Raw genomic sequence first — 12,843 nt, 5'->3', positions numbered from 1 at the left:
ACTGAGTCTGAAATCAGTGCATTTTCTGTCAGTTTTTATCTTGTATCAGGTAAAGTTAGTGCCTCAGCTATTCACCTTGCCCTCTGCAGACAGCACCGACTTCGTGGCAGAGGCAGTGAATGCGTTTTAGCTCCTGTGTTGTGAGACTTCACAGCATGGGTGTTAACTTGAACCATCAGTAATTTCACCTGAAGTTCACATCAGATTGAATGGTGGTGGCTGAGCAGCCTGTAGCAGGCATACTCGCTACTGATCCTGCTGTGGGAGAAAAACCTCTAGCAGAAAGACATCACCTCAGACTGCAGTAGTCCAAACCATTTAGACTCATTTTCCGGTGTGATGAGACTGCATGCGCCGCCAGATAGTGCAGCCCAGCTAACGGGTGGTAAATAAGCCAGCCGTGTGACATAGTTGTGGGATCACCACCTAATCTGAAAGTTACGTTTCATTTGAGAAGGGTTGTATTTATTTCTCTTCCTGTAAAAGTCTAATCTAATGTTGGTACAAATTTGTGTTATGTTTTTTTGTGGTTTTTTTTTTTTTGGTCAGAACAAGCTTTGTTGTTCTGATAAGGTAGAGTTAATATGGGCAGTGCAGCCTTGCGGTTTCCGTGAGTTTGAGTGGAAGTTGTACTTACAACTAAGGGAGTGTACGTAATGTGTAAAATCACTTTGTTCTCTGTGTATCTTATATTTTAGGAATATGTTGTACTTGATTAAAGCACATATTGTCCAGTCTGTGCATGGTATTTCTAAATTACTAAGCTGTTTGTACAAAATGTCCCCACCCAAACAGTGATGTGATTATTGCTGAATCGGAATAGTGGTCTTCCTTAATTATACTATTGATTAGCTGCCAGTTCCCTAGTCCTTAGTAAGCAGAAATTAAAAATGTAGCTGGCATAAGAACCTGAAGTGCTGAGCAAATGAAAATTGGGTATGTAATACATCCAAATCCCTCGGAAGGGCTACTTAAGGAGAGGATAAATGCACTATATTTCTGCTTCCTTAATACTCAGTATGGTCTAAAAGTTTCTTGTCCTGCATAAGTAACAGCTGATATGTTGTATACCCTTTTCTTGTCTTGTTTTCTGTTCAATGCTGTTAACTTAAAAATCCACTTCATGCATTGTAATATGGAAAAGATTTTGCAATGGCAATCTGAAGATGTGTTTCTTAATCTAGCTTTGCCAGTGATGTGGGACTTAAGGCAAACCACTTGCTTTGCCTCTTCCTTCCTCTCTCATTCCTGTCTGCTCATCGGATATTGATCTATACATTGAACTGCCCTTGCTGTAATTCTCAACTGTCTCAAGTTCCGAGAAAACTTCAGCTGTGCGATACTCAATACAAACCATAAAAAAATATGGTCTTAATGCAAATATACTGAGCATGACTAGATAAGCTTTGACTATTTGGATTCTCTCACAATGTCGTCACTTTGTTTGATTGAAAAGTTAAGAATAATGAGTTAACTTTCCTCCTTGTGAATCTTGTATAAATTAACAAAGACTTCAGAGCGATGCACTCATTAATGTAGTCAATGTTGTTTCTGCGTCAAAGTAAGCGTTGCATTTTACTTAGCTGAGTTCTTAAAAAACCTTGCGGGTGGTGTGATCCTTAACTTTACAGGTTTTAATGTAGGCTTTCAAAAACTTGGTGGTGTGGATATGTGATTTAAAAGAAACCCCTTTTTAATTGGGATTTCTGTTAAGTGATTAAAACTCCTCTTTTTGAACAAAATTCCTTTTAAAGTCCTGTTGAGTGTGTTGGTTTAGGATACGGTTTTCTTGCTTATTGTTAGAATGTGTGGACTACATTTTGTTAAGACAGTATTGCCCACCTGGAGAGTAGTCTAAATGTTAGCAGTAGTTCTAATGATATGATAATACTCTTATAATTAAAAGATAAGCTTTTTGTTATATTATGGTCACTAATAAACCTTGGAAATTTTGTCAAACTTTGGAGATTGATCTTGTTCTACAGGGTAATACTGGATGTTTTAAATCTGCAGAAGCTACTGTTGGGATTTTGAACATTGAAGTGTTCTTATTTTTCCACTTGTTTAATAAACACAACCATAGAGGTGAAATAAGAAGTCCTGTAAGTTCAACCTTGTAGAAAAGCAACCCAGTGCAGAGAACATCTTTTGCAGGGATTGCCCTTTGACTCGTTGTGGAGGGGCAGTATGAGCCGCGTGCAAGCATGGCTGTTTTCTGGTGTGCTCTTAGGTGTTGGAAATGGACTCTCAGTGTTTTATTGGACCAGCTGGTGCTGTGGACCTGTTAATTCCAGAAGTTCATTCCTGAAAACTTTTTGAGAAGCTGGTTAGACAGCTGAAGTGAAGAGTCTAAACATAGCCACCCAACCCTGCCTAAGCCCAGGCAATCGAGTGAAGGGACCATCTATGCCACATTTATTAGGTGGGAAATATCTACCAGGTTTATGGAGCAGATGAAACAACTCCCACTGTGCCAACAAAAAGTTTCCAAATGTGTTAATGTGCAAGATACGAAGGAACATGAGAGGAGATGCAAAGTTTTTTTACTATTTAGGTGTTTATAAGAGGGCTGGGTGAAAATTTATGTGCCTGTTTCTGAGAACAATTGAGAAAGTCTGCTCGAGGTTTAGCGCATCAGGCTCTTCAGCACATTGTTTAACTTTAAAACCTAGCAGATATTTCAAACCTTTTTGTTTTTAAGCTAGCATTCTGACTACATTTTTAATACCAGACTTACTACTTCTGAATATTGAATTACAAAGTAATTATGAAGTTTTTCTGAGATGGGGAGGAGTAACAGCCTGTATTCTCTTAACGGAACAGAAGAGGCAGTGTTGGCTCACAAAGATGTGACCTGGCACTCGGGATAACTTTTTGCAAGAACAGTAGCTGTTGGTTTAGGCTTCAGTATAACCTATTTCGAGATAAACAGTTCCAAATGGGAGGATGTGGAAAATGAGGCCTTTGATGATTTCTTTTTTCTTCAGGTTTTACTCACATCACCATTTTTCCTAGCAATTTACAGTGTAGTGCAAGATCCTGTTTTGAATGCTGCATGAATTTCTTATTTCACTTAGTCCTTAAAGTTGCAGCGAAGTTCAGTATTCAAGAAATAAAGATGCAGTTCAAAGGCTGTTAGAAGATTCTCCTTGATTGCTTTTTTTACAATTATGATTTTAAAATAAACTGAGATGATAGCAGGGGAACTGTCAGGTACAGAATAACTTTTAAAATTCTCATTATATTCATAATAGTTTATTATCCACAGAATAATCTTGGTGATTTGCAAATGCGTTCATGGCTCTCTTAGCAGGGATAGGTAGTGGAGGTCTTACAAACCTTCTTAAATTGCTTTTCTCAGTGTAGAAAACTGAACTGCCTAATGGCTTCACACAGTGTGTCCTGTTGTCAAGTATATGCATTTGCAGATTAACATACGGCTGCTACATGTGAAGAGACCTTAATCCTTCTCTTCTTGGCATCTGAGTATAGATCTGTAAACAAGCTGTTGACCACAGCACGAGGCCTATAAGCAGTAGAGTTTAATTCCTTTGCCCTTAGTAGTGTTCAAAATAATGGTTTTCAAAGGCTTCAGAAAAGAGAGCCCAGATCTCTGTCAATTTTGGGTTCCTAAAGTCTCTCTGTTCTTCCGAGTACCTCCAAACCTGAATAGGATGCAGGTTAAAGAAACCCTGCTTAGCCTTCTGCCTCTTACGATCAAAAGGCTGTAGTAATGGATGAATTCAGCTGGATACAAACAACTAATGCTACAGTATGTTGGTCAAAAATATGAAATTGCAACTACCCCAAGTTGCCTAACATTTGCACCCCAAATAGGGGTGGTAGTAGTGTCTTATTGTGGACAAAAAACTCATTATAGTATTTAGATGGAAAATGAAACGACAAAAACCCGAGTTTATTTTGTCTTTTGCTGGATTCTCCCATATTTTCCTCATTTGTACTCAGTTCTGTGTCATTAAGGCTCAAGAAAATGTTACTGCATCTTGCGGTGTTTTTTTCTATGTTCATCATTCTGCCTGTTTGCTGGATTTGACAGCAACACCTGAGCAGTCTGTGTGACTTGGGATGGCACCCAAATATTTCTTTTTCTGACTTGCAAGGAAAGAGGAAGTATCTTTCCCCACATAGCTCTCGGATGAAATATCTGAGGGTTGAGCAGGGATAATTTTGTTTGTTCATAGGGCTGTTATCTGACTGCTGGAAAAGACTGCGTCTCATTGGGATACCTGCGATCTGCTTCATTCCAATCTCAGATATGGAAGTCTGTGGTAGGTAATACAGGTCCTAGGTGCAGGGACTGTAAAACTCCATGTGCTGGACTTCAGCTGCCTTTTATATATAGCTTATGATTATTTTGGGGTGTGTGGGATATTTTTCTGAGCATGATAAGCATATATGCGAGTAAGGGAGGAATTTTGAGTCTAGCAAAATGGCAAGCTCTCATGAGTTTGTTTCTATTGTCTTGACAGATCTTAAATTGCAGGGAATATAAGCTGTAGTTGAAGGATGTTATCTGTTTACATAGGCTTACAGATGTTTATGATGTTTGATTACAGTACTTTTGGAAAGTATGGTTGCCATCATGCTTCTTTTCTGCGAGTAGTGGATATTAAAGTCTAAACTAAAACGTGTTAAATTTATTTCTGCTGGCAGCATACTGAATGGACTCTTATAATAGCTGTTAGCTTCAGTCTGAAGGCTGGGCAGCCATGTCTTAAAATGCAATGCTTGTGTTAGAGATGTTAGACTTTGGATTCCTTAACTCAGTTCACTGCCGGAGGGAGAGAGTATAAATGTTGCTGTTTAAGACCATTGCTCAGCAGTGACCCTTTACACAGTTCTTCTGTGCATCCAAGTAGTTTGTTGACAGTAAGGTCAGGGAGTACACTTGGAAGGAAGATGCATGTTCTTCTGCTAATTCCCTTTGAAAGTTACAAGATTCATTGCAAGGTTTGCTGTAAAACGACAAAAAGGTACATAGAAGTTGGCTGGGGGATAACTGCCTCCATTCTTGATAGCTCCTGAAAGGTGGCACGCAGAGTCAGTGCTCACAAGGGGTGAAACCTTGACATCTGCTTGCAGTTATGGAAATACTTTGTTTATTCCCACTCTCAAGAGATTTGTAAGAGTATTTCATAAGGCTCTTAATTTGGAAAGATACCATGCTGTGAAATCAGAAGTGCTGAGTGGTGCTGTTTTGCATCCCTTATTCATGGAAATGAACTGCTGTAAGGCGTGATGATGTGTCTCTGTTGTGTGGTTTAGGAAGTTAAACATTAAAAGTACTAGGGAAAACATGCTGCAATGACAGTAGATTAGATTGCTCAAGTTTATCTGGTTCTTTGAGAACTGAGTTATGCCAACATAATGTAATGCAAATGTAAAGAGGAAAGGAGTAGCACTGTTGATTCAAATAAAAAATTCTCAATAATGAATAAACACTCGGATTTTGGCCACATCTCTGTCCAAATTTAAGTCCTCCCAAATTACACTAGACGAAAAGAGGTGAATTTTTTTTTCCTTTTCCCCTCCCCAATAATTGTCGAAAGGAGGTTTGTTATGGATGTATTAAATTTACTTGGTTTGTACGTCTTGGAGATAATTTAACTGTAGCTTTTATGATTCACAGTTTGGGGTTATTTATCTTGCTATGGTTCAAATCTTATGTGTAAAAGCAGATTTTGATGCTTGTGCCTTGCTTTTCCAGATTTATTCACTGTACTGATGATTCTCCTGATCCTTCCTTGGACTACGAGGTAAGACTCTTTTCGTGATTTCTATGTAATTTAAATGAATTGCTCACAGGCAGGCTGTCATTTGTGCTTGGATATGTGCCCATAAAATTTGTTTTAATTGTGTTGCTTGTGCAGTGTGGGGAAGTCTGGTTAAGCACTACAGGTCATAAGGAGTTCATTTAATTACAGATCAGATGAGCTAAAGTTCAGACTTTTGTAGCTTCCTTGCAATTTCCCCTCATGTCTGTCAGGTTTTGCCAGGAAGGACGAGTTCAGTAGCTGAAAGTTGTATATTCTTGATAGTATGCTGCTTGTGAATATCACAGCTGAGGTTACTAAGAGAGAAGCTGGCTGTAGGGGCTGGGGACATCCTAAACAGAAGTGGTCTATCATGTCTTGTTTTGTAGGCTTGTTACCGGATTAAAATGTTAAGTTAGCAACATGGATATTAACAATGCTTTAAACTGTTTATGTGGTGCTATTGCTTTTGTGATAGCATCTAGTCATGTCTCTAATAAAAATTTTTGTGTAGATGTAGTATTTGTCATCACCCTATGGGTTTAAAGGGTTTTAGAAAAGTGAATGAACCCTGTGTTTTTTAAAGCACTATCTAATGTGCTTTAAAGATATAGGACATCTGAAAGTTGGAAGAAAGAGATTCATGTTTAAAGTGTAGTTACGAATGTCATCTGTGATTACTGAGGTTTTTCTACTGCAGTTGATAGTTGTTGGGATTTTATGGTATCCAGTAGCAGTAACTGAGGCCTTCAAAAGAAGGGATCCATCTGAATTCTTGGGCTTAGGAAATGCAGAAACTTGAGAAAGTGCCAGAGAGTTGCTTTAAGCGCCAGGCAGTCTGTCCTATTGACTATAATAGTTTGGTTGCTATTTCTATCCCATATCCTTATTTTAACTGGTTTGCGCCTTCGAAGGCGTCACAGAGTTCTGCTTGGATGTATACCAGAATAGAGGTTGATTTGGTTAAATTTAATTCTGCTCATCAGCTCTTTTGACTAGGGAGCAACTTTCTGCCAATTTTTATCATTAATGTAACTTTGAAGTTGTTTCATAAATAATTTCAGAGTTGTTAATGCCATACAAAGTGGAAGAACATAAGATAATGAAGGTGGGAAGAGGCCTCAGGAGGTCTCTAGTCCATTCTCATGCTCGAAGCTGGGTAAGCAATGAGATCAAACCAGGTTGTTTGGCGTTTTATCAGATCTGGTCTGAAAACCTCAGTGGATAGAGGCTGCACAAACTTCGAGGGAGCTGTTCCAATGCTTGACAGTCTTGATGAGGATAAAGTTGCTTCTTGTGTCCAGTCTGAACCTTTCTGCTTTAAAGTAGTTTGGACTAGATGATCTTCAAAGGTATCTTCCAACTGAAAGCATTCTGTGATTCTATGAAATTAATATTAAGTCTGATTGATTTGATGTATTTGCTAAGATGATTATGTGAACTGCAGGTTAAGACTGTTTTGTTTTCTTGTATCAGGAATAACCTCAGAGGTCATCTTATCGTTACAGCAAAACTGTAGATCTAGAAGGTACCCCTGTTACCTTTCTGAAACAATACTTTGTTTTTCCTCTATAGCTTGTTCTTCGCAAATGGTGTGAATTAATCCCTGGTGCAGAATTCAGATGCTTTGTCAAGGAAAACGAGCTAATAGGTAAGGATTTTCTTAAAGATAAAATTATTAGGTGAAGTTCTTGGGCGTTTCTCCGATTCCTTGAATCGGAGCTAAATCTGAAGGCAGTTCTTTCTTATCACCTCTTATTTCTGAAATTAATGTTTTCTTCTTTCTCTGTTTTAAAATGTGGCACGCCACATTTCTCTTTCCACTGTATTTGAAAACCTGACGACACAGCATGCTCAATATTACAGTGGGAATATTGTTAATTCCAATTTTTAACTCAGAAACTTCACCCAAAGGCTGTTTTCTGAGTGATTCTTTTACATTCAGGAGCCAATCGTAACCAGCTTGCAGAATGAATACAGAGGCAATAGGGTATTATGCTGATTAAATGTGAACACGTGTGGATATTGTATGCAGAAATTTGGGGAGGTCAGAACATGTCCACAGGTGTACGAGGTGTCTGAGCACATATTGTATTCAGTATAGCTTAGTCAGAAGACCTGTTGATCTGTTAGTCTGGCTCAAAAACCTAAATGTAACATGTTTTAAGTGTCACTGAACAGCTGGGGTATCCACAGCATGCAGAGAGCTGGTGGGTGCGTCAGGAGACCTGTGACAGCTGGAGGACAGGCAGATTCTGCTAGAGCATGTATTTTAGGCAGCTCTAGGGTAAATTTAGCTGAATTAGACTCCTCTAGATGTATTGACTCTTCTCTGCTGACTATAACAGGAGCTTAGACATCTAGTGCACATATGGGTGCTTGAATTGAGTGGCTTAGTTTCAGGCTAAATACTGTTCTGGAGTTTGAGTTACTTGTTGGTGTGGTCTACCATGGAATCTTTAAAGATGAACAGAAATGTAAATAGCACAGGACTGGTGCACATTTGTCCTTAACAAGATTGAATCATTCTGCCTAAACTCTTCTGACAAGGAAATGTTACAGCAGTGATGTAGCAAAGCTCTAATCAGACCTTATAGGAAGGAAGGTGATTTTTTGCTTTAAAACAAAACCAAGTTCGCTCATTTTGCCTGTCGCGTACCTACATATTCACGAGCACCAAGATGCACATAATCAAGTGGTCTGTCCAGGCTTCGTTGTGATGATATGGAGGTGAAGGGATATTAGCTATTTAGTCCTCATTGTTTCTCCTGGCTTCTCAGCATAGTGACTATGTGCTTGTTTTGGATGTACGTTTTCGTACCTGTTAGGAGCTGTCAAGAATTTATCTTTCCATCCTGTCCCACCTCTGTGAATCACTAGGAACGTACTCACTGTTGTTTGTTTCCTGATCTGGGTGTCCTGTGGAGCTCCACACAGATGTTTTGGGATGTGCTGATCTAGGTGCTGTCAACACAGACTATTCTCATAGCCCTTTTATTTGGCTGTTCCTTCTAGTGCTTCCACACTCGTCTTCCCATTCTCTCTCCACTCATGCCAGTTGCAGGGTTTATTACAGTTCTCTCTAATAGAGTTTATCTTGCTAATAGCAGAGATTCTCCATTAACCCGGTATTGCTTTGTGGCTACTTATGTAGCTTTTTTGAAGGGGGAAGAGCTGAATCCTGTCCTGTCATGTGCTGCTGGAACACAACAACTGCCAGAGATATGCATCACTGTAATACCCTCTAAAACCTTTGAATGTAGTTTTATTATAGAATACATACATATTGATATTTACTTTCAAATATGTCAAAGCATTTGTACGCTGGCTAATTAAATACTCTCTACATTTCATTACTAGAATTTGCAAGCTAGTAGACCTACCAGTATGGGGTTTTTTAGCTAGCATCCCAGCTGCATATCTGAAGACAGTTCCAAGATTTTTCACAATATGTTCCCATGCTCTTAAAACTAATAAGCCTGTCAGTCAAGCTAAGAAGTGATGTTGCACAGTGTAGTGAATGATTTTCCAGTTACACATCTGCATCCCCTGAGATGCCACGGTCTCTTGGTTTTTGTTTTTAGACCTGACTTAAGCTCTGCAGTGGTATTAATAATTCAAAATTCCACTGACATCATAAACTTTATATGCACTTTTTTAAAGAGCGCATGTTTGGAGGTAGTCAGCATTGTCTTACAGTAAAACTTTATCTCTATGTTTTGTATATGGATAAAACAGCAAACTGCCATCACTGATAGATCTTTCTTGGAGGTTTCTGACTTTTTCTTCCCCTAAATGACGTGAATTACTCATTCTGCATTCGTGGGGCAGGTCTTGGTTTGACATCTGTGCAGCAGGGTATTGCAGTGGCTTATGTTGACATACCCTGTATGAGAGCTTCTGTCACTTAAGATGCAGAAAAGTGTATAATACTGTTGGTGCCCATGTAAACTGTTGTCTTGTAGACAAACAAATGTCTGAAATTAAGAGTTTGTGGTGTATCTGGAATAATTTATCTAATGTCAGATATGCAATATGCCTTATCAAACAGATACGCTTTATTCCACGCTTAAAAGATCGGCTAAATGTGAGTCTTTATGGTACGCTAGGATCTGTTGTCTTTGCTAATGTGGAAGCCTGGCCTCTACCCCTTTCATTTCATGGTTCCAAATTCTGCTCCATACTTCTGATGTGCAGAACAGAAAAGGTTTTTGACCAGAGTAACCATGGGGAATAAAACTGAAAGGAAAAGACAGGAACTGGAAACTTAGATGCAGATAAAGGCTCCTCCTGAAAGTCACTGTAAAATAGTCAAGGAGTATAGATATAAAATGAGGTTCACAAAATGGAGGGCAGAAATGTTCAAGGAGGAATTCCCAATGGAAGTGCTGTAGGTATTGGAGAATAAAGCCAAACAGTAAGTAATTCTTAATGGTTGAAACTTGGGAGAGCCTTGTCTTCTGAAATATAGATAACGTGCATATCTCTGATAACTGCATTTTGTCTGGTTGGCTTTTTGCATGCCTAAAGCTCTTTATAATCAACTAAAATTGACAGGTATATCGCAGAGGGACTACACGCAATACTACGATCATATCTCGAAGCAACATGAGGAGATCTGTAGATCAATACAGGAGTTTTTCAAGAAACACATACAGTATAAATTCTTGGATGAAGACTGTAAGTATCTTAAGGCTTCAATTAGCAAGGGGAGCATGGGGGAGGGGAAGGAGGATCTCTATGAAGGTTTTTAAATACTTATTGCACACATAGTTACAAAGATTTAAAAGCAGGAATGAAGGGTCTACCTCTTTGAAGTTCTTTTGCGGGGTATTGGGAGGTTTGAAATTGAAAGGGCTTGCAGGGCAGACTCTAAAATTGAGACGTGTCCTCCTGCCCCCTTGCTGTTGCTGAGCCAGGCTCGTTTCTACCACAGCGCTCTGAGCTGCGGTGTGGTAAATTCCAGTTTACTACTGCAGATCAGTGGAAAAACGGGTATTTCTCAATAAATAATGGCATCCCTAATATTTTAAGTCAGTGGTTATACATTTCTACATATCTGTTGCTTTCACAGGCCTTGGTTCTTTTTAACTTGGGAAAGTCTTACAGCTCTTGCGGCGAGAGCGTGCAGAGCAATGTAGTTTGTGAATGACTGTAAAATTTGGAACAAAAACCCCTCAAAGGAATAGGCTGGAGCTTTTCAGGAGAACACAACGAATGAGTGAAAGGTCCCTTCAGAAAGCATAACGACTTTTTTTTTGAAGGCTTTTTCCCCTTACACTTGTTTTTAATTAAGAAAAATTCTAAACCTGAGAAGTGAGGTAGGAAGTGCTTGACAGAAAGCATTCAGTAGTAAGAAGAATACTTGTTTATAAAGATGTTGTCAGATGTTTACTGCTAAATTATTGATGTATTCCTGGAAGAAGTGATTTGTAAATTTCTTTTCAAGAAGTTATAATAATTTCTGCTAGAATATTGATACACAGCAGTTTAGCTGCTGAAACTGTTGAATAAAGGCCACAGTATTTGATGCGGCTAAGCAACCCAAGTAAAATAGTCTTGTTCTTTAAGTGTGGGGTCCTTTGCAAATCTTACTGGAAGTAGCTTCCTGACATGGTTCAGTGAGAACTGAATAGTGTTCCATTGTGATGGGTGATCACGAGTGGTGAAAAATATGATGAAGAAATTTAAATTGGGTCTGGCATGGGCCAAACCTCAGTTTAGTAAAATATAAAAATATAAGAATTATCTGACAGTTGTATTGTCTTCTATAAAGCTTTGAATGCTTGACTTTAGGTAAAGTTTTGAACATGGTTAATTATTTTGCTGAGCCACCAGAGCAGTCAGATAGATCTGTCCTGTCTGACTTGCTGAAAAAAATACCTTCTAATGCCAGTCTATCTTATATTAATATTCTTAATATTTTTGACTCTGCAGGGTTCCTTTATTTAAATCCAGAGAAGTTCTCAAGGATTGCTCCTTGGAGAAGACTAGTAGTCTGGAAAGTAGTATATTAATTTAATAGGTCCATAACCCTAATGTTTTGAAGTAAGATCAGTCATATAGATCTGACAGTCTGATTACTGTCTTTTAATTTTCCTCTGTGTTCCAAAGTAATTTTAGCTGGTATGTAATCAACTGATAGATAAGAATTCAGGGCACTATTTTTGAAAATTGATGCCTAGGTTTAGGATCTGAAACTGCTGTCTGGTGAACTGAAAGGTCTGAAGTGTTGTCTTATGTTAAGGGCGTAAAACTATGCCATCTGATTTACCTTCACCCCAGAATGTCACCCTGAAACCTCCTTTTCCCAGGAGGTGTGTTAATCTTTTGTTCTTAGGCACTAAATGCTGGTGACTTGTCCTTCTGCAAAGAAATGCCATGCAGAACCCATTTTGTGTTGTTGTTTCTTTTTTTACCACCCTTCATTCATCCCCCAGCTTATCCCTTGATCCACTGTCGGGTAGCATATGTGTTGTTAACAATAAAAATCTGGGTTTGCTTGTTTGTTTGCTTTTAAAATGAAAGGTATTATAGCTTTTTTTCCTGACTTCTTGTTTCATTGGGGATTTTGATGCTGTTTGCTCTGCTTTTTCCAGTTGGTCTGGTAGCATCTCCATATGGAAGAGTTGAGTCAGAGCAGCTGAAGAATTACAGTGTCAGAGCAGTAGGATAACAGATGGGTGAATGCTTTATAAATACTTCAAAATGATGTTAGAACCGTCTAAATACCTTTCATAAAAGCCCAATAAGAACAGTGTTCTGAAGGTATTGATGCTTACTGTAGAGTTGAGCCTTTGCTTACCCTCCAGTCTGAGCAATTGCTGATGAAGTTTTACTGCAGTCTCACTGGCACATGACACTCCTGCTCTGGGGTGGCCTCTAAGAAGAGGAAACAGTTCAGGTTTTCTTCTCTGTTCAGTGTTTGTGAGTGTCCCGAACCAGTCGCCAGTGTGCAATCAGTCTTAAGGGGGATGTAAATTCTGCTAAATGCCATTAGCCTCATATGATTGCCATAGGCTTGCTTTAAGCTGACAGGTGTCATTTTAGAATAAAGCGTAGAAATGAG

The 12,843-nt window shown here is 38.8% G+C and overlaps 1 protein-coding gene across 1 annotated transcript in view; it reads left to right on the top strand.

The window, feature by feature from the left end:
* The window catches only part of CDC123 (cell division cycle 123), a 34,853-nt gene that overhangs the window by 11,033 nt on the left and 10,977 nt on the right, over window positions 1-12,843 (top strand). The window contains exons 7-9 of the mRNA XM_075428998.1: window positions 5,729-5,777; window positions 7,350-7,425; window positions 10,332-10,454. Of these exons, the coding sequence (XP_075285113.1) occupies window positions 5,729-5,777; window positions 7,350-7,425; window positions 10,332-10,454 (248 nt within the window). The remainder of the gene's footprint in view (window positions 1-5,728; window positions 5,778-7,349; window positions 7,426-10,331; window positions 10,455-12,843) is intronic.

Source organism: Opisthocomus hoazin, chromosome 8, assembly GCF_030867145.1.
Source record: "Opisthocomus hoazin isolate bOpiHoa1 chromosome 8, bOpiHoa1.hap1, whole genome shotgun sequence".
Lineage (NCBI taxonomy): Eukaryota > Metazoa > Chordata > Aves > Opisthocomiformes > Opisthocomidae > Opisthocomus > Opisthocomus hoazin.
The sequence above is the reverse complement of the archived record's forward strand: the minus strand, read 5'-3'. Positions and strand labels throughout refer to the sequence as shown.